At 41.9% G+C, this 20,458-nt stretch overlaps 1 protein-coding gene across 1 annotated transcript in view; it reads right to left on the bottom strand.

Annotated features, from left to right (window-relative positions):
* LOC146782680 (extracellular calcium-sensing receptor-like) overlaps positions 1 to 20,458 on the bottom strand; it is a 228,224-nt gene that overhangs the window by 22,262 nt on the left and 185,504 nt on the right. Inside the window, exons 4-5 of the mRNA XM_085638945.1 lie at positions 16,495 to 16,722; positions 6,581 to 6,704 (exon numbers count right to left, since the gene is read on the bottom strand). Of these exons, the coding sequence (XP_085495071.1) occupies positions 6,581 to 6,704; positions 16,495 to 16,722 (352 nt within the window). The remainder of the gene's footprint in view (positions 1 to 6,580; positions 6,705 to 16,494; positions 16,723 to 20,458) is intronic.

Here is a 20,458-nt window from a genome sequence, read left to right as displayed (position 1 = left end):
AGCTCTGAGGCAACTAAAGATTTTTGAGTTTACAATATCTACGGGGCTTTCCAGTTTAAGAAGTAGTTGTGTGTCTTCTGCATAGTTATAGTATATGAGCTAAAATTAATTGATCATTGCTGTTAATAACTTTACGTAGATATTGGAAAGCATAGGTGAGATGATAGAACCTTGAGGGACACCAGATATTGTGAAGTAAGGTTTGAATAAGAAAGGAGGAGTTGGATGACATTTGTTCTGTTTTAATAGTAGGATGTGATCTAGTCGAGAGCAGTCCCCTCTATGCTGGCTTCATAGAGGCTTTGGATTACTGTGTTGAAGGTAGTTGAGAAGTCCGACAGAAGTAGTGCAGCTACCTGTTACAGTCTGTGTTTTTAAGGTAATCCCAGATGGTGATGAGGGCAGATTAAGTCCCTCTTCCTGATGGACTACTGTTTGAAAGTCAGAAAGTATGGAGTTATCTTCAGTGAATTGTGCCATCTGAGTGAATGCTGCTCTATCAGTTTGCACAGGAAAGGTCCACTTGCAATCAGCTGTAGTTGTTGGAGTCATGTGAGTCCAAGCTTTTTCTTTAAGAATAGGTGAATGTATGCCATTTTAAGTCTTCTGAAAAGATTCCTGTAGCTAAAGGGTCAGGAAGTCTTCTTGAGCCTACTTTAGTTCTACATCTTAGCTTAGTCTTACATTGTTTATTTTCTATGTTGTAGGCTCACATTGCTGTTTCCAATGACATTTTACACACGTTATGCTTACACAATATTATTTCAAGAATACAATGTACATGCTGCTTGTTTTTAGTTAGCCTTTCTTGATATGTAATTTGTACATTCTGTTCTAGGCTTGAAACATAGAACAATATATTTCGATGCTTTTGTTGTCTGTTCTCCTGAAACCTAGACATATCCCCCCATCAGAGCTGTGTCTCTAACACAGTGTGGTTTATTATATATAGTGCACTGCACTGCAGGGGTCAGAGGAGCACTTCAGTCACAACCATCCTGGAATGAATACAGTTCAAATGCAGCTCTGCTGATGCTGATCTTCGATCTTGCAGAGAAGGATTGCCAACTCCACTCTATACTGGCTCCCAGGCTTGGATCTCCAGGTATGTTGGCCTCTGGCTATCCTCCTAGATCGGGCAGAAAGTACACCAGCAATGCTGTCAGAGTCTGGGTAGTGGCAGGTAGGGTGATATGGAGATAAAATTGCCATGGTTGAATTATTCCTTTTATTCACTATGTTGGTACTGCTGTTTACAATGCTTTGTGTCATCTGGCTAATCATCGAAGCTCATTCTCTCTATGCAAGAATACGATTGTTTCAATAAATGTTTGAAAACCTTTATTCAAATCTTCCTTGTGTTTACCCTGGGAATGCATGAATAATGCAAATAAAGGGGGACATGTGTTTCCATGAATTCCTTGGGAGTGAGAGTGTCATGCTCGAGATTTTTGAAATCATCTGTTCCCTTGGGAAGGCTGGGGTTTCAGGTGAGGCACTGTGAGGTAGCTAGGAATTTTGCTGACAGTTTCTAATGGTATATATGGACTCAGTCCCCCACGTCCTGAAGTTCTGTCATCCTAATATGCAATCTTACCTTTTAGTGGGAACCGTATAAAAAATGAATTATTTATGATTCTTCTTACAGGTATGGCAGCATATGTAGTTATTAGAATGTTCTTGAAGAATTTTGGTTGACAAGGATCAGAAGGGCAGAAAGCTAGCCTGCTTGCTTTGACAAGATCCATAACTTAACTTTGTGATAGTTGTTTAAATGAATGCAGAGGCTGGATTAGCCTACTCTTGGAGGGGATAGTTGGAAATGGATTGCAGCTGGTTTTCCTTTGTTTAAAATAGGAGTACAACATGTCTGCTTTGGTTGTGTAATGATTTTCCAGTTTGTCAGTAAATTCTTGAGCAATGGGATGAGTTTGTTCTGTGCATTTAAATTACAAAATGTTGGGAACATTTTATAAAATTGTATATTTTAACATTTAGCATTTTGAACTCAGTCTGAATAGTACCTTTTTTAGCTTTGATTTCTGACTTGTATATTCTAATAAGTTTTTGTAGGTGAAGTTTGACTTCATTGCTATTTGTTTTGAGCCAGGTGCATCGCAGATTTGCAGTTTGTGGTTTTTATCTTTTTTAGTTCTGCGTTCCTCCAAGGTGCTTGTTTTCTTGTGTCTTGTTTTGTTGTTCTTAGTGATATAAGGATATAAAAAGCTTCCTGGAGCCACTCACAGTTTTTGAATGGAATTTACTGTGTCTAGATCTGTGTTGGGTTTTAATTATGTTTCCAAGTATTCAAAATTGTGTTTGTTTCATGGTTGATGGATGGACGCATGTAAGGTAGCCTTATGTATGTTGATTTGTGGTGTTTTGTGTTGGGAAGCTACCAAATGATGGTCTGACCATTTGACTTAAGTATTCGTTTCAAAGCTAACTAGTTCTAGATTTGCAAAAATGACATCCTGGATGTCCAGTGATGTTTGTGGGTTTGTGGAGGATCTAATGTAGGTTCAGTGTGTCTGGGCCAGTGATGAAAGTTTTTAGATTGGGGATATTAGGTTTGTGAAATTATTTGTTTAACACACCGGTTTGAAACTGTCCAGAAATGTGTTTGGGAATGTTGCATTGCTAGATGGTGGCCTGTAAAGAAGGAGGAAGTTACAAGAGAAAGATTGTGTAGGGTTGCATCTGGTGATGAGGGCCTCACAACCTTACATGGAAATGTCAGCTTTGGTGAGATGTATTGTTTCCTTGAATTTAACAGCTAGATCACCTCCTCTTTTGCCTACATGATTTTGTGTGACAGTTTGATAGTCTGGAGGAGTGGCTTCATGCAACACTGGGTCCTTGTCATCTCCAAACCATGATTCAGTTATGAAGTGTAAGTCAAGTTGTGTGTCAGTGAGTATGTCCTAGATGTAGTACTTGCTTGAGAGTGATCAAGCATTTATTAGAAGGCAGTCTAGAGATTGTGTTTTTGTGGTGGTGTGACTTTGTTTTTCAGAAGAGTAAACAATGTTCTTTCAAATTCTAGTAGATATGTAATTTGTGATTACATTAACTGAAAGAGGATAGCAATAGTGTTTCTCTATATTGATATCCTGTCCAGCAGGCTTAGAAGGGTTTTTCTTGGGTCTTCGTGTGTAGATGTGGTGATGGTGGTTGAGAGTGAGTTGGTGAGCTGTACTATTTTTCTAGAGAAGTCGTGTTGTATAATAGTCAAGGAAATGCGAAGTTGTGAAGAGTGGCATGTTGTTTATTTTGTTTGCATCTGTTTAGGGTGGAATGTGTATGGGTGGTGGTGTATGGGTGGTGTTGGAACATGTGAGCCATGTTTTAGGGCTCAATATTGTGCAATGGATGAGAGGAAGGGTGAATGAGAGTGGTTGTGTTGGGGTATTTGTGGGAGGTGTTGGTGATGATAAACAATTTGGGAGTAAAGATGGTTTAGGATGAGTATTTGTGTAGTCATGAGGGTGGGAGTTGGTATATGTTTCTATTGTGTGACAGAATATAATATGAAATTGTGTGTGTGTCTGTGTGTGTATGAGATTTTGCTAGTGTGTGTTATGTTATGTTTTTGTGGAGTAGTAAAATGAGATATTGTCTGTGAAAGATTTATATGTAAAGTACTGTTGGTTAGTGGAAGTTGAATGGTAAAATCGGTGGTGATGTTCATTGGAGAACAGTGTATGTGGTGTGTGAAAGGGGGTGGACAAATGTTATGAGTGTTTATATTAAATTTGGTAGTGCTGGATTGTAACAACTATTTGAGTGTGTGTTTTTGGTAAAAGGAGGAGGAGGGTGTTGTTGGTGGATGATATGAGGGAGGGTTAACATAGGTTTGCTGGTGATGGAAAGGGGTTTGTTAGGAGCAAATATCTCCTATGTTAGTTCATCTACATATCAGCCAGAAGGAAGCAGCAAACACACTCACTCTTTAAATTGAAGAGGTTCTGGAAAGAGCCCACGTATTTACACTCCTTCTCAGATTTACAATGTAGATCCCGCATCAGCCATTATCCTAAAAATGTCTTGCGGCGCCATGTCAGAATGCATGATGGCATTGAGGAAGGCCTTGCATTGGCAGGCACTGAATCCTAAAACCTCAATGTTGCCTCCATACGTTGCTAACTGACTGTCCTTCATACTGAAAACATCTACTCAACTTTACTCATATGTGGCAGTTGAGGCCTACCTGTTTTCAGTTTTGGTTTCTAGTCGGGTAGGTTTAGTTTCATCATCCTCGCCCTGCAAAAGGGAAATGGGTGTCTATGGATTGTTTCCATCTATTCCCTTTCTTGTGCATTTTACGTTAATAGGTGGGCTCTGTTCTTTGTTGTTCAGCCATCCTCCTAAAGGCTTGACCCACCTTTGTGGTTTAGGTACTTTCCTGGTATTGGGGTCACCCCCTAGAATTCTGGTCTTTGAAGTGAAAGCACTTTATGTTGGGTTTCCTTTCACTGTCTAGTTTGCTCTTTTTGCTTGTTGCCATTGTTATGGCCTTAGGATCAATGTTCCTCTACTTGCTATATTTTCAATGATAAGGACAGAGGGGATCAAAGTGGTAATACCCTTTCTGCTTACTCATAAATTTCATTATAATACGTCCTACTGTTCCTTGTGACAGTCCTGCTATCCTTCCAACTGTTCCAGTGGTGGTTTTAGCCACATTGATTTGTGGGTCTTTGATTAAAAAAGTGAGTGCATTTAAAAAGGGGCTACAAGAACCTACTGAGATATTCTGCTGTTGGTGAATCAAAAAGTGTGAAGAACACCTTAATGCCACAAGCTTCAAGCTAGGAAGTGTGTAGGTAGACCGAATGGACTATAGTTTGTTTGGGAACTATGAAATGGCTACCCAGTAGAATTAGTTGGTACAAATACAAGTCAATCACTAAGAATGGGATTTCTGCCCTAAGGGGCTAGGCCACGAGGCCTCTTCTGGGAAAGATGTATTTCGGAATAAATCCTATATGGGTTACTTGAGAAATGTTCCAAATGAACCAGAATACAGTCCAATATGGAATCGAACACCACAGTGATTTAACAGCAACACTTGTACGTTTTTTACTGAAAATCTAATTTTTTTTGCACCATTTTGATAAAATCTAACAGGATCCAACAGAGGGCCAAAGCATCCTAGTGGAAGCAAAACATTACTGCAAACAAAATCTCACTCAAAAGTTGACAAGTGTATGGCACCAGTATTTCTGGATGCCTGTACACAAATACATTTTAACTGAAATATTTGAGACTGAGCAAGAAAACGAACATTCTCTATTTAATTGACATTCTTCTAAATACATGTGTACTTACCAGAATGAGAAGATATAATATTAGTTCAACTATCCAATGTAGATATTGGTCTTTGGAAGCCACACAGTACCTCAAACAGCTCGATTTCCATATGCATCAAGAGGTCGTCACCTCGCCTTGTAAATATGTTATTTATAAAAAAAATTTTTTTTCAACTATGGTATTACTCTTTTCCGACTTTTTGAGATATTGTCAATCAATAAATCAATTGGTCTGACTATGTAGAGCGCAACTAATCACATGAGAGGGTGTTCAAAAAGGATCCTGCTGCGATCAGTCAAATATTCAGGTCTTGAGTCCCTTTCTGAATTCTGTTAGCGAGGGTGCTGTATGGAGGTGGGGGGAAAGTTGTTCCATGCTTTGGTGGTGAAGTAGGAGAAGGAGCGTCCTCTGCTGTAGCTTCGACAGATGCAGGGAATGTGACTGAGGGTGAGGCAGGTGGAGCGCGCAGGTATCTGGAGGGCTGGTGTTTGTTCAGGCGGTGGCTGATGCATGCTGGTCCTTGGTCGTGGAGGAACTTGTAGGCGTGTATCACTATCTTGAATTGGCATCTTTTCTGGATGGGAGCCAGTGGAGGTTCCTGAGGTGGAGAGTGATGTGGGTCCGTTTGGGGTGGTGAGGACGAGTCTGACAGCTGAGTTCTTCATCATCTGGAGTCTCTTCAGGAGTTTGGTGGTGATTCCTGTGTAAAGCTCATTGCCATGGTCAAGTCTGCTCGTGATTAAGGCTTGGGTAACTGTTTTCCTGGTGTTGACGGGGAGCCGTCTGCACAGTAAGGTCTGCACAGCTGTGGCTTTATCCCACAATCACTAATGGAGGTTGTGATGGAACCTGCTCACTTGGAGGTCGAAGCCTCACAGTACAATGCCCATATATGTTGAGACTCTTCGTTTTGTTTGTTCTTAAAGGAGACATCCATTGTTATGAAAGTGATTGATGTCTTACTGATACCCAGTCAAAATCGAGCTGGTTATCCATTGATAGTTTCTGCTGATTTTGTGTTAATGGATGAGACTTTTTGATGGAGCATGAAGCATCTATAAATGACATACCACAATCAAGCCACATCTAGTCAGACATTTGTAAAAATATAGTTAAAAATATATTAGTAGACCATTCATTGTACCTCTGCTTCACTTCTAATGTGTGCTGATTCCCCAAGACTTTAAAAAGTTGATGGTAGTGGCCAAGGGCTATACTAAGAAAATCGTTCCAGCTCTACTGTGGCAGAGGCTATGCAAACACTCACCTGTTCCATTTGAAATCTCTCCTTCCGAACATGGATTGCAGTGGAAGCAACAAGAGGGCTGTCCTTTTTGAGCAGCCTTCCAAAAGCCAGTAGGACAACTCTCACTGCACACAGACCTTGGAACCTGGTGAAAGGATGAGAGAAAGTGCTTAAATATGTCTTTTAGGTTTCTTTGTGTTTAGTGATTTGTGTGGGAATAGGTATGTAAACCTAAAGCACATTAGGAGTTATCAAGAGCACTGTTTAAGAACATATGCCCATCACCAATGTTATTTATTTGTTGTGCTTGATCTCCACCACCACCTTAAGACATTCAGCTGCACTAGAAGCATTGTTCACAGTTGTTGTGAACTGTCTTACGCTAACACTTTTCCACCATCAACGTCCTTTGCTTCTGATGGCCAAGCCACAAGTAGTAGGAAGACAGGTATAAGAAACAATTCCTCAACAAAGTTAGGGCTTTTTTAAACAAAATTGCAGATACTGTACTTTTTTGACTGCTCCTCAGTTTCGTGACTGATTATCTTTTGTGGGAGAGCACAAGAAGAGTTCAGAGAGTGAGCTAGACTCAGGCAATGCGGTCCTCCTTTTGCCCTGTGGTAGGAGAGATAATGTGTGTTTTGAGCTCCTTGCTACTCTATAATCCAATGTGTGGACACAGGTCTCCGTGGCATAGCAAGCAGACCTTTTGTCCCTGCCATGATCAAATCCCTAAGCAAATGCTAAAACTTTACTGGCAATCCCATTTTAACCAAGGTGGCTAAAGCAATTATTTAATTGTTGATGCAGATATTACATCAATAACAGCAGTCACAGTATTGCATTTGACCTGGCTTGAGCAAATGCTCTCTTGCAAGTTCATCCAAGGTATGTCCAAGAGGGTTGATCAATGTCAGATTTTCAGGATATCGACACAAAATAAAATTTACATGCCAAGAATTTAAATGGAACTCATTTACATAGTACGTGGTCATCATAAAAAAAGCAAGTGTAGGTCTGTTTATGATGTAATTCCCATCACTATGGTGACATTCCTTTGGGAAACATTGAGACACTGTATATTAGTTTCTGCAGGGGGACCCTTGCAATGGCATCTTCTTGTACTCTGAAGCTAGGGCTATATTTAGGCTCCTATTGTGAATTTATTAATTAATTAAGGTATTGTTTTGGGCCATGTCCATTGTCCCTTGTGTTCTAATAATAGTGCTCATGTCTAGATTTGAATGGTGTAGAAGAGTGTTCAAGAGGACCTATCTGACACTGGTCAAAAAGCCATGCAATGCAATCACTATTTAAAAACTCTGTGCCTGATTTGGACTTTGGCAGATTTGGTAAAATGGTCCTACACATGATTGGCATATGTAATTTACTTATAAGTCCCTAGTATATAGTACTACATGTACCCAGGACATGTACATTAAATGCTATTATTGTGCCTGCAGCACTCACTGTGCCAACCACTAAAGTAGCACCTTAAACATGTCTCCGGCCAGTCATTGCAGCCTGTAGTCAAGTTTTAAATTGCAATTTAGACCTGGCAAAATAAACCTTTAGCCAGGCTTAAACCTACACTTTTCAGGACATTGGTCCCTTGCAAAAACAATCCACATAAATTACCTAGGACAGGTGGGGTTGCATCTGGCTGTCCAAGAACGTCTGCCTATAATTCTTAGTGGTAAGGCCATGCTTCCTGACAAGAGTCTCTTTCATGAAGGCCAGTAGTGAATCCTCAACTCATTGGGAAGGTGCCTCTAAAGACTGGTTCTCCAATCCTTCTCAGCAACCCTGTGCATTTCTAAGGCAACCTTATAAGCCTCAAGTCACTTGTCAATGTCATCCCCATAGCAAAGTTAAGGCGCCAGGTCTTTGGGTATGTAAACCCTCCCGTCTCTTCTGGACACTGCATTATTGCTGCCACCGTTACTTCTGGACTTTGTTTGTTGTTTGGCCTTGAGGTCCAGCTTTTTGTGACCCATCTCCTGAGCCAGCAGAATGTTATTTTACTCCAAGGCAAGTTTCTTTTCCTCCAAGGCCCTGTCAGCCTCAGCTTCATCTCTGCTTCAACCAATTTCAGTTTGGTCAGCTGCTGCTGAAACGCTCTCTCAGCCCCTCCTGTCATCCACCTCATCTGGGGACAAGCTGGAGAAGGACACTGCTCCCTCCCTTGACAGAGGCCTCCTTTCCTTGGGCAAGTGACTATCCTGCTGCTACAACGTAGGACCTGTGACCAGGTCATACTGCTCCTCTCCCTCCCCCTTCATATTCTCCTCCTCATCTTCCTCCTCCTCTAAGTCCACCATATCATCCTCAGGGTTATCGACTTCTTCCTTTTCAGGTGTGCCTTGTATCCTCCTGAACACCTCCAAGGCTCCAAGGACTATTTGGAGATCCATTTTGATGGCCTTCTTCCACACATTCAGCCCCCTCCCCTTGCAATGCCGCTACAGCTCTACCATGTTGAGGCTATAAGTGCTGCTCAGATCCAACTCCAGTGTAGAGAAAAGGATGTGAGGCAGGTCTTAAAATTGGAGAAAAAAAAAAAAATAACCAAATCAAAAACTAACTAGAATATAGAACAGCAATTGAATTTGAAGTCAGAATATTTTGTGTATTTTTAGTTTTGCACACAACAATGAGTGGCACTGCACATGCCAAAGTACTAGATCCTATCACTGAACAGCAATGTAAGAAAATGGGCTATTGATAGAGGGGAGTGCAAACCCTAGTAAAACAATTACCACAATACTTGTCTGGGTGAACCACAAAGTAACTAAATTAACCTGTGCTTCACCCTCTGGTAGCTTGGTACAAAGCAGTCAGACTTAATTTAGAGAACTGTGTAAAGTATTAATGCACCACACAACCAGAAATAAAGTGAAAACACTGCATAAGAGAAATCCCAAACCAATTTAGAAAAATAGAGAACAAGGTATTAAATTAAATGACACCAAAGCAAATGAAGTCTAATCAGTAGAACTTGAGTTATGAATTTTTTAAGTTTCTAATGAAATCTAGTGCCTAAAAGATCAAAGCGCCAACTGCAGATATCTGGTCATGCAAGGCGAAGTCAGAGTCAAAAGATAAGACCGACCACAATGGAGTACGGTTAAGACACAAGGGGTGGATTGGGTCTGGTCTCAGTTTACCTTCAGACTTCATTAAATGTCTGAAGAAAACTCAGAGAAGGTAGGGTTCAGCTGGGCAAGCCAGGCTGTATCTGAGGAGGAGTTGTCGACACCAGGTCAAGATCATGATGAAGCCGTCAAAGAAGGTAGGAGAAGCTCAAAGTGGGAAAAGCTGGATTTCCAGGCCAATCATCCCTGTTGATGAGAAGTCAGTTGCCTTTCAGCTCAGTGAAGCTTTTTATCTTTGGACCTAGACAACATTTTGAAAGATGAAAACCTCAAATGGGACAAAGCAGCAGCCTGTAGCCAAAAAGGGCTCAGTGAGGCTGGATACATTTGCCAGGAGGCCCTGCTGAACAAGATTTGCTGCTGTGAAAAGAACGTAGCAGGAGCTACAGCAAAGTCAAGCAGACTGACAATAAACTTTTGGGCAAATTGCCAGGCAGGCCAGTTCTACAAGAAGTTTGTGTTGAAAAAGTTTCCAAGTCATAGGTTTTTGGAGAAGTACCACCCACACCACTGCCAAGGGTCCAGGTCAAGGGGCACCACTTGGGGGCTTAGGGTTTACTCCAGCAGAGGCCAGCAGCAGGATTCATGGCCTCAGGAGCTTGTTATCTCCCTTTGGCCCACACAGGAGGCTAGCCAACTAGCCCTTGGGGTCACTTTGGTGGTCCTAGGATCAAGAAGATGGTTGAGTTTCTTTAGTCATCTACATTTGTTAAAAATGTCCATTCATTTACTGACCTTAGGTTTTGGGAGTTGTAATATTGTATTAGGTGAGTGTTTGCTATGGGTATGCTGTGCGAGCCATGGCCAGACATGGAGACTGGGTAAATTACTTTTAGGCATAGGTTGGTGTTCATAAAGTAAACTTTAGTGTCAATGCTAGTTACTGTATTGCAAGTGTTAAAAACGTTTTACTTGCCTTCTTTTTATTTTGTTTTTGTTTTTTGTTCAAGCAGAACTGCCAAACGGGGGCATGTTGAAAGAATAGGCTTTGTGGTTGTTGTGGGCAGGTTTTGGCTATGTATGCTCTTGCTGATTAAGTCTCAAGCATACTTTTTTGTGCTCTAAACATGATTTAGTGCTGGAACAAGTTAGGGATTATTATGCAGTGCAGTTTACACATAGTGGAAACAGAGAAATGCTGTTATTGCAAACAGCATATACACCAACCCAGTTACATGTAATCACACAGCTCATTAAAAGCCCAGACAAGGGCACCATGGCAAATTGAACTTTGAGTGACTCCCCTGATGTGAACCATACTCAATTGTGTGGGACAGCTTCACCTTCATCGAACTACAATTCATGTCTCACAAAGAGAGGTGATACACAATATGAATTGGTAGGAAACTAGGAATTAAATGACCTTTTAAGCCGGCCCTTGAACTCTAGCTGACCAAAATATCACTATGGCCACTTTTTTAAAAATGTTTAACTTTTCTTACTTGCGCATGGTTTTTACTTCAGCCATGAGATTTTAAACACTAGTTGCTATGCAAATGATTAATGTCTTTGTAAAGGATTTAATTAACCAAACAATAAAGACATCTTCTTCTCATATACACCTTCTTTCATGGAAGGTTTAGAAGCTACATTTCACTCTTCTTACCAGACAGGCATAGTAATACAGATAAAAGCGGTAGAAAGGGCATGTATCAGCTTCTCCTACAGCAGGGTACATACTTTTTTTTCATAAGATTGACTGCAATTCTGATGGTCGGTGCAATCGCAATACTTGTAATTAGAGGTGGGCGGTAAAGTCCGCTCCTCCAGCGGAGCTTGTTGTGTTTTGCCCAGTTTGTGCCCTGCTTGGAGAGTGGAGTTCCAGAAATACCCTGCCAACTGCCACATGGTGGAGTTTTTCTGGTTCACAGCCCGCCAACGGTAAGTTGGCAAGCGTGAGTAAGAAAATCAAGAGCTACACTGCCTCCCAGCGAGATTTCCCAACATGGGCGGTCACGCCAGGTCGCTACCACTCCCGTTGAGAAAGCTGCTGTTTGCATTGAGAAAGCTGCCGCGTGAGTAGAACATTTTCTCGACTGGCAGAAAGAAGTAGTGCCTTCTGGCGCACCGCATTGTGCCATTCACACTGATTGTACACCGGGAGCCAGCTCCCGGCAAAACCAGCGCCAGATTGCAGCACTCGTTAAACTCCACAGAATCTCGCTGCGTTTTTAGGTAATTCTGTGGAATTAGTGAAACTCTGCAAGTTCCGCCCACCCCTACTTCTAATACTCCTAATCAAAAAAATTAAAAACTCAGTAGATGTATGTTCAAAGTTTGGCAGGACCGACTACAAAGAATAGTTAGGCTTTACCCCACAACAATAAAGTACAGATAATTAATGAAGCATTTCAGAGTTCCTGACCTGAGAGCTGCTGGCCCATGGAACATTGGAAGGATGAAACTTGGTGCTCACTTGACCAACTGAGGAATAACACAGTGGTGCAATATTGTCTAAAACACTGAGTAACAACTTGAAGTCATTGGGCTTTATTTTTGCTCAGGGAGCCATTTTATCACATTACGTTTCATTATATTACACTACATCATAAATATATTACGTCTATATTACACACATCACTATAGAAATGAATACATAGGTTAGCATATACAGACACCATTATTGCTTCTGCTTGTTAAAGAAAGGCAATGGATACGAAACAGAGGAATATGATTGTCAAACTGATAATTGTCACACAAGGTGAGGAGGGTGTTGTGTGTAGCAGGGTTTTCTATATAATACAAACATTACATATAAGGCATTACTGATTGTATGCACGCAAGGTTATCTTGCATTGCACAGATTACCATCCAGAGTGAAGAAAGAAAACCAGCATTTGCCTTAAATTCCATGTGCTTCTATAACATGTGCCTGCTACCTGTAGCTCCAGTAACAGAGCCATTGTCTACTGTTAAGGAGCGATGATATGACATGATGCACAGGGAGTGGTTTTAATTTGCACATTTTTACATGCTTGTGTTTCATCATCACACCCTAAAAAAGTGTATGTGAATGTGAATAGAGCATTGGAATAGGACAAACCTTCTGCTAACCTATCATTCACAATATCCAATATGTGAATTAGATGCCTGTGACACAATTAGTATGGCCTCACATTTCTCATAACTAGTTAACACTTAATATCACATTGAGCAATATAAAGAATCTTATAACATAATAATGCATACACACATTTGTATAAAATGGTATTTGATTTATGTGAGTCAAAGTCTGTCACGTGCAATGTCATGGTTAAGGAAAATAGCAAAAATACTTGACAACTAAACACAAGTCATTGTATTTTGACCATAGTCTGGAAATGCACAAGTAATTGCTCCACAAGGAAGTAACATATGGCCAATGCATTGTATCCCGTAATACCCACATGGCACAAAGATCAAAGAGAAATGTGGGATGTCCAATACAGCAAGGACACGCTCTGTACATTGCACGGCTTGTCCATTAGCTGTAGCCGCATTTTTGACACTTATTACTATTACATCAGTGTCTTTGTGAGTCATAACCACTATTTCAGCAAAAGGAACAATCCATGTGTTTAGAAACCAATTAACTTCAAGTAGTACCATCTATGGCCTTTCCTGAAAAGTGGTGTCTTTCAGCACAAAAAAACCATGAGCCAATGTGAATTGATTGTAAACATCACTATCCTGCCGGCATTGGACTCATGCACAAAACACTTGTTTACGTTGTAGATATTTCACACAAAAAATAATTTGGCATCAAAACACATAAGAAAATGTATGTGTTAGATGTCAAATATCATGTAAAATATTGCATGTACTGCCTTGCACAGAATTAGGTCCTGCAACATACTAGGATGGTAGATAATATGAATTAAGTGTAGAGCACCTCATGTCATTCTTTACAATCCCGGATCAATCCTCTCTACATCATTAGCAAATCCACACCCTGCTAATCATGCTGAACCATTACTTTTGTCATGTTACCATCCAGCACTCCCACCTTGCATGCGTTATGCAAAATGCAGCACACATGGAAAGAGGAAATAACTAGGAGAAATAAAGACATTTCTCCTCATTACTCCTCACTGGGGAAGGCATAGCATGTTGACATATTCCCAGTTTATAAGTCTTTGTTGATCTGGAAATGTGCAAAAAATCATTAGTGAATGTTTGGGAATACCCACGCTCCACCTGTGGAATGCCACCCCAAAGGCAAGGTAATGCCATCCCAAAGGCAAGGTAATGCAAGGCAGCACTCTGCAGAATATTGCTAACATAACCCTTCCTGGTGCTTTTATCTGTATTACTATGTGCTGCCTTACGTAATTTTGTATTTGCTAAATCAAGCTAAGTAGATTTGCACGGCTCAGTAAATGACAGCATTTATTTCTCATCAGGGCTGCGCCACAAAAGTGATGCAACCCCACCTCAAAAGTCTTCCCCAAAGTGTTTTTAAATCCACAGCCATTGCTTAAGTTCACTTAAAATGTCCTGTTTTTCTTGGAATAATAATTATTAGCCTTTTTCTCGATATTTGTTTACTTTAAGGGCCTAATAATGAGTCTGGCGGTGGCCATCAAGCCACTGCTGCACTGGTGGTCCGACCGCCCAATTATAGCTTTGGTAGTCGGACTGCCATTGCACCACCGCAACCCCCTGAGAACCGCCTTTCAGCGGTCAGGGGCTCAGCAATATGCGTATGCACATTATGAGTTTCAGGACCGCCAGCGGTGTCCTGGAGGTCTTTACTCCATGAAAAAGCTGGCAGTCCTGAAACAAAGGGGGCCCTGTGGGCCCCCTGTTGCCCATATACATGGAGATGCATGGGGGGCACAACATGTGCCACCCTGTGTGCATGCACCGCAGACTTTATAGTCCATGCCATGCAGGAACTGTTTTTGCCGATTCCATTAGGGTGCTCATTTTGGGAGACACCACCTAGGACCACCCAAAAAGTCCGCCAGACATGAGGGAAACTTGTAATCCGGCAGGCGGTGCTCACACAGATTTGGCAGAGTGGGAGCAGTCCGCTGGCGTGGCTGTCCGTTCCCTCAACCACCAAACTCGTAATGAGGCCCTTAATCTGAAAAGATTTTACAGTATGTAAACATTTTACTGCACTAGGTAAAAATATACTGTTTTGCATTTCACAGTGTTATAGAAACTCACAATTTTATTGGGAATCTAAAATGAGCAAAGGATAAAATCATGCTCAGTCATAGTAACATTTTATTGCATTACTAATTCGGGACATGATCAGTGTAAATTAAAATTGTCCATAAAATTTAACAATATGCACACTGAATCCATTATCCAATCCACCTAAACATAAAGTAATAATTAAGTACTAGGTTCAAGCATGTTTTTGTTCAACTATCTGTTTCATATACTTAAGCTGCAGACATAAAGAGGCTGAGCATTTGAGAAAGTGTAGGTGGATCAATCCAAGTCACTTTTAAAGCTGTTAAAGACTAACCGTCCACATTGTTTTTTGTTTTTTCGCAAGAATACATTCTGTATCGTAAGAATTTCTTTCGTAATCAGTGGTTGAATGGCCTCCCTTAGATAAATACTTTTTCAAATTTGTGATACTAAGGAAGCAGAGACCTACCTATTGTAGAATTACATACTATATAAAGGTCAGCAGCCAAAATTATACATCATAAAGATTTAATTTACAAGGTTATTTAGAGCACTAGATTTTTGGTGGACTTTGATCTATCCATTGTTATTAAGGGCATCATTACGATGCCGGGAGGTTGGACCACCAACCGCTATTGCGGCAGTCGGAAGGCTGCCCAACGAGCAGGCTGCGGTCCGACCGCTGTATTTGGATTAGAACGCCGGGCTGGCAATGGGAAAGTTGACGGATCCGTCTCAGGGGCATGCTGCAGCCATGGAATGGGGCTGCAGCACATGCCATTACCATGCATCACCTACTGCACGTCGTGCATCATGTGCCATGCACAACATGTGCATGGCACATGGTGCACAGAGATAAGTGGGGGAACTACATGTGCCCACAGTGACACTTTCCATTGGTCTACGATGGCCAGGAGCCCTGTTTGGGGCCCGACACCTTTCCGACAACCTTTTCTTGGCAGGGTTCCCGCCATAAAAAGGCTGTTGGAAAGACATATTGAAATCACAATCGCAGTGCCTGCCTCGTCACCCCCGCCATTCTAGGACGCTCCGCCGACCGCCGAACCGTCTGTATCTAAGATCCTGGTGGAGGCGGCGGTCTTGCATCTGATAGATATGGGTCCGACCACCAGTATCATTATAAGGCAGATGGATCACCACTGACAGCCTGTCAGTGGTCCGACCGCCACTATTGTAATCAGACCCTAAGTGTATTTATGAGATTGCTGGTGGAACAGGAGAATGAAAAAGAATAACCTTCCACCATTTTGCTAATGATTGAGAAATATATATTTCAGCCCAGCCACGGTCAGTGCAGGTGAGAGCTGTGGAGCTGGGTTGGGGGGGATTTGACACACAACTACGAGGGAAAATTAAATAAATAATTCATTTTCCCTCCTCCTTGTCTGTCGCAATCCCCCCTCACCGAGCCCCACCGCACCACGGCTCTTACCTGCTTCGGCCGCAGCTGTTTCAGCCATTAATGCAAAATCTTTTTTTGTTTCTCACAACTCTCGATCCTCCCCCCAATTTTTTCATCTGCAACTGGAAATAAATGAGTTTGATATACACATTTTAAATACTTAATCTCAGTATATTCCTCCTCATCTTATTTCCAGGACATAAACCCTTGCACTGAGTACATCTTGGTACCTCTGTGCTCGGCTGATTCCACTGGATTGCAGACATGTTGATTGAGAGCTTTTGTCCTTTGGGCAACCTGTCATCAAAGGTCCCCACCTTCACATAGTGGATGCCACCATCAGGTTTGATCTGCCAGTTTAGGACGCTATAGATGGAAGGTGGATTCCCATGTTCATCAAAGTACATTTCCTCTCCAATCTTGTTCTTGAACCGAACACTCTTCATGGAATGCAGGAGCTGGCAGACAGAAAATAAACAAGAAAGGTAATGTTGAGACATACAGATAAGGTAAATAATTTACATTACCTCATACCTAGTCATTCTTTTGGCATCGTTGGAGCTTGCTTTAATATCACTCTTCTATTTGATAAAAATAAATAAATTCTGCCAATATAAAAACAGTTTAGAAGCGAAAATCCTGAGCTCTGAAAAGTTTCAAAAAGATCTATTGAGATATTGTTTACAAAGAAGAGGAACCAGGGGGCATATTAACAAGGGCTTTATCTCCACTTTTTTGGCTTAAAAAGCCAAAAAAGTGGAGATAAATCTATCGCCCTATTTACAAGAGGGTGCTAACATGCATAAACGCCTCCCTTTGCATCTCTAATGAGATGCAAAGTGGGCATCACTGGGCGTACCCCGGATGGACTACCTTGCAAAATATTGCTGATGTTCACATCGCGATATTTACAAGGCAGCCCACAGGATTTTAGCACACGTTAGATTTTGGCAAAAACGTCGGTTTTCACCAAAAACTAACGTCTGCTAAAATCCTGACTTACCTATGCTTAACATAGGGGGTGGATTATGCTGATACGACCACAGGGTCGTATCAGCAAGGTTATCGCCGTTTTGTAGGGAACATCACTGCAAAACTAGCGATGTTCCATGCAAAACGGCGATTTCCCCGCTATCGCTGGATTTCTTATCGCCGTTGTGAAAGGCGTTGTTGATACAGCGCTATCACGGCGATGAAATCCAGCGATTGGATAAACATCGCTAAACGCGCTTAGCGATGTTTATCTCTAATCGTTGTTGATATGCCCCCTGACCTTTTTGGATCGCACTATTACGCAGTGACTTCTCTGTGACAAATGTTCACAGATCAATCATATCCACAGTGGGTGTTTCAGCATTTGCTTGTAGAATTAAGGCCCTCTGAAAGGGTGAAACCTACAACTGCAGAACACAAGGTTCCCATGCCAAAATAAACAGATAAAATGTGTCAAGAATGTGAAATATAATTTAGTGAGAAAGGAAAAAGTAATTTAAAAAAACATCTCATGCATGAATCTGAACAGTTTCTGTTATGTATTCTGATTATAATTAGACAAAAAACACATACCTATGTTTCAATCTAGTATTTATATTTTGAATCTTTATCAGAATAAAATGGTTTATGATTCCAGAACTTGAATATCCTTATCAGAAACATAAGACTGCTTCTAACATATCCTAATACTTAGGTTATTTAATGGCTAGGTGGCCAACACTGGAACATGTAGAGGATGAGCACCTGGGCAGAAATGATCAACTGAGGATATCATAATGGAACCACAGATGTGTTCCACTGGACCAGAAAACCCAAGGAAAAGACCACCTGAAAAGGCATAGATTGTCAGTCAATAGCTGTCTGGGGCAGAGGCAGACAGTCTTATATGTGTGACCACTGTGCCAGAACAGGAGGACCTTGTTTTGGGTAGAGGATATGGGATACCATGTTGACATGCACTAGTTCAGAAAGGGATTCTGTTGTACAAAATGAATTACTTTATGCGAACAATGACGTTTTATTGGGAGAAGAGTCAAGAGTCTAAACATCATATTTCAGGAGTTTGTCAGCTTCATCTGGTCCATGGGTCCTGTCACCAATCACTCTAAAACTTACACCATTGCCTGTGGCCCCAAATCACTGAAGCCAAAAAGCGTATTTCTGCAGGGGCATCCTGTCACCGCTACCCAGGATTTTTCATACCTGGGTGTGGTCTTCGAAGCTAGGGAGAATTAGGGACCTTGTAAGGTTAAAGCCTCTCAAAGGCTTGCCAGTACCTCTGATTATATTTACAGCTTCGCCTCACATATTGGTAGAAAGCCTATAGCCCCTCTGTTGGAGGTCTTTAGGAGCAAATGCCTCACCATTCTCACTTATGAGGCTGGCATTTGGGGATACTCTAACACCACAGCCCTGCAGATTAACCTCTTGAGTGCCCATGACGAGATGGTCTCGTCATGGGCCGCGGTTGCGCTGTGCCCATGACGAGACTATCTCGTCATGAGCCCCGCCCGCTAATGAAACGCCCGGCACAAGGCGTGGAAAGGGCGGGGCACTCAAGGGGTTAAAGAGAATGGGGTTCTGTGCCGCCTTTTGGAAGTTTCACCGGCTTGTCCTTTCCATATTGATACCAGGAGCTCTGTGAGTATGTAAAAGATCCTATTAAACTGCCCCTTGGGTGCTATGGTTTACTGTCTGGGCGAACCTGCATGCAGGCCTTAATAGGGAGGTGATCACTGACTGTCTTGCTTGTGACAAAGGGTTGCAATATAAGGTTTACAATATAATATGCAGGAAATGTCTAATCTGGGGAGACCAGAATATTTCCTACCCCCTCCACTATGTCCAAGGCTAATCGAGCCTGGGTCAGAAAAGTATTTCAATCTAGGAAATGTCTGCCTAGAGAGGAAGGTGAGCCATCTAAGGACTCTGTAAGGGAGTATGTGAACCTTCAGAGCACCCCTATTATGGTGCCATATCTAGCATGGGCTGATGTTTATGTTTGTTTATGTTTATGTTTATGTTTTTAGCAATTTTCATAGCGCACAACTACCCGGGGGTGTCTCGGCGCTCTGTAACAGAACGATAGCAATGGCAGATTTTAATGTGGGAAAAGCCAGGTTTTCAGTTTCTTCCTGAAGCTAATAAGCGTTGGGGCAGTTTTAATGGAGAGGGGGAGTGTGTTCCAAAGTTTGGCTGTGGAAATCACGAAGCATCTGTCTCCCCAGTGGCCTTTTTTGTTCGTTGGACTTTAAGCAGATGAGCTGTGGAGGAACGAAGCGTTCTTGGATTTTCTAGTGGGCAGAGGGCGTTTTTGAGAAATTGTGGGCCTAAGTTATTGATGGCTTTATAGGCAATACACAATGCCTTAAATTTTGTCCGGTTCCTCACGGGAAGCCAATGAAGCTGTTGAGTATACGGGGAGCTAGAGGTGAACTTAGGAATGCCCAGTAGGATTCTGGCTGAGGCATTCTGTACTAACTGAAGCATGTTAAGAACTTTTTCCTGGGCGTTAAGAAGGAGGGCGTTGCAGTAGTCTGTTTTGGAGAAAACCAAGGTTCTGATTAGAGTTTTACCAGCTGAAATAGGAAGGTAGGGAAGAAGTTTTTTGATTTTTTTCAGGGTGAAGAAGGAAGCGGAAACTACAGAGTTGACATGATGGTGGAAGGTCAGTCTATTATCAAAAATAACTCCAAGGTTACGAACCTTGGTGACAGGTTCAGGTGGAGGTCCCATCTCAGTAGGCCACCATCGAGGGGACCAGGTAGGTTCCAGTTTCCCGAATGTCATCACCTCTGTCTTGTCAGAGTTTAATTTGAGACAGTTTGATGACATCCAGGAACTAATTGCAAGCATTCCTTTTTGAAAGTTTGCAGCAACTGTCATTCCGTCATTATGTACGGATAGGACCAATTGGGTATCGTCGGCATAGGTCGTGAGGGCAATGCCGTAGGACTTAATCACCCTCGCCAAGTCCGAAACATATATATTAAATAGGGTCAGACTTAGCGAGGAGCCCTGTGGTACTCTGCAAGGAAGGGTGAAGGTATGGGAAGTAAAAGGGCCCATTTTTACTGCCTGTGAGCGATTGGCCAAAAAGGAGGCGAGGAGTTCTTTGGCCTTGTTCTGAATGCCTATTGCTGAGACACGGTGGATCAGGGTGGCATGATCGACCGTGTCGAAGGCAGCAGAAAGATCTAG

The sequence above is a fragment of the Triturus cristatus genome, chromosome 12 (assembly GCF_964204655.1).
Source record: "Triturus cristatus chromosome 12, aTriCri1.1, whole genome shotgun sequence".
Lineage (NCBI taxonomy): Eukaryota > Metazoa > Chordata > Amphibia > Caudata > Salamandridae > Triturus > Triturus cristatus.
Note: the sequence above shows the minus strand (reverse complement) of the source record. Positions and strands in the feature narration are given on the sequence as shown.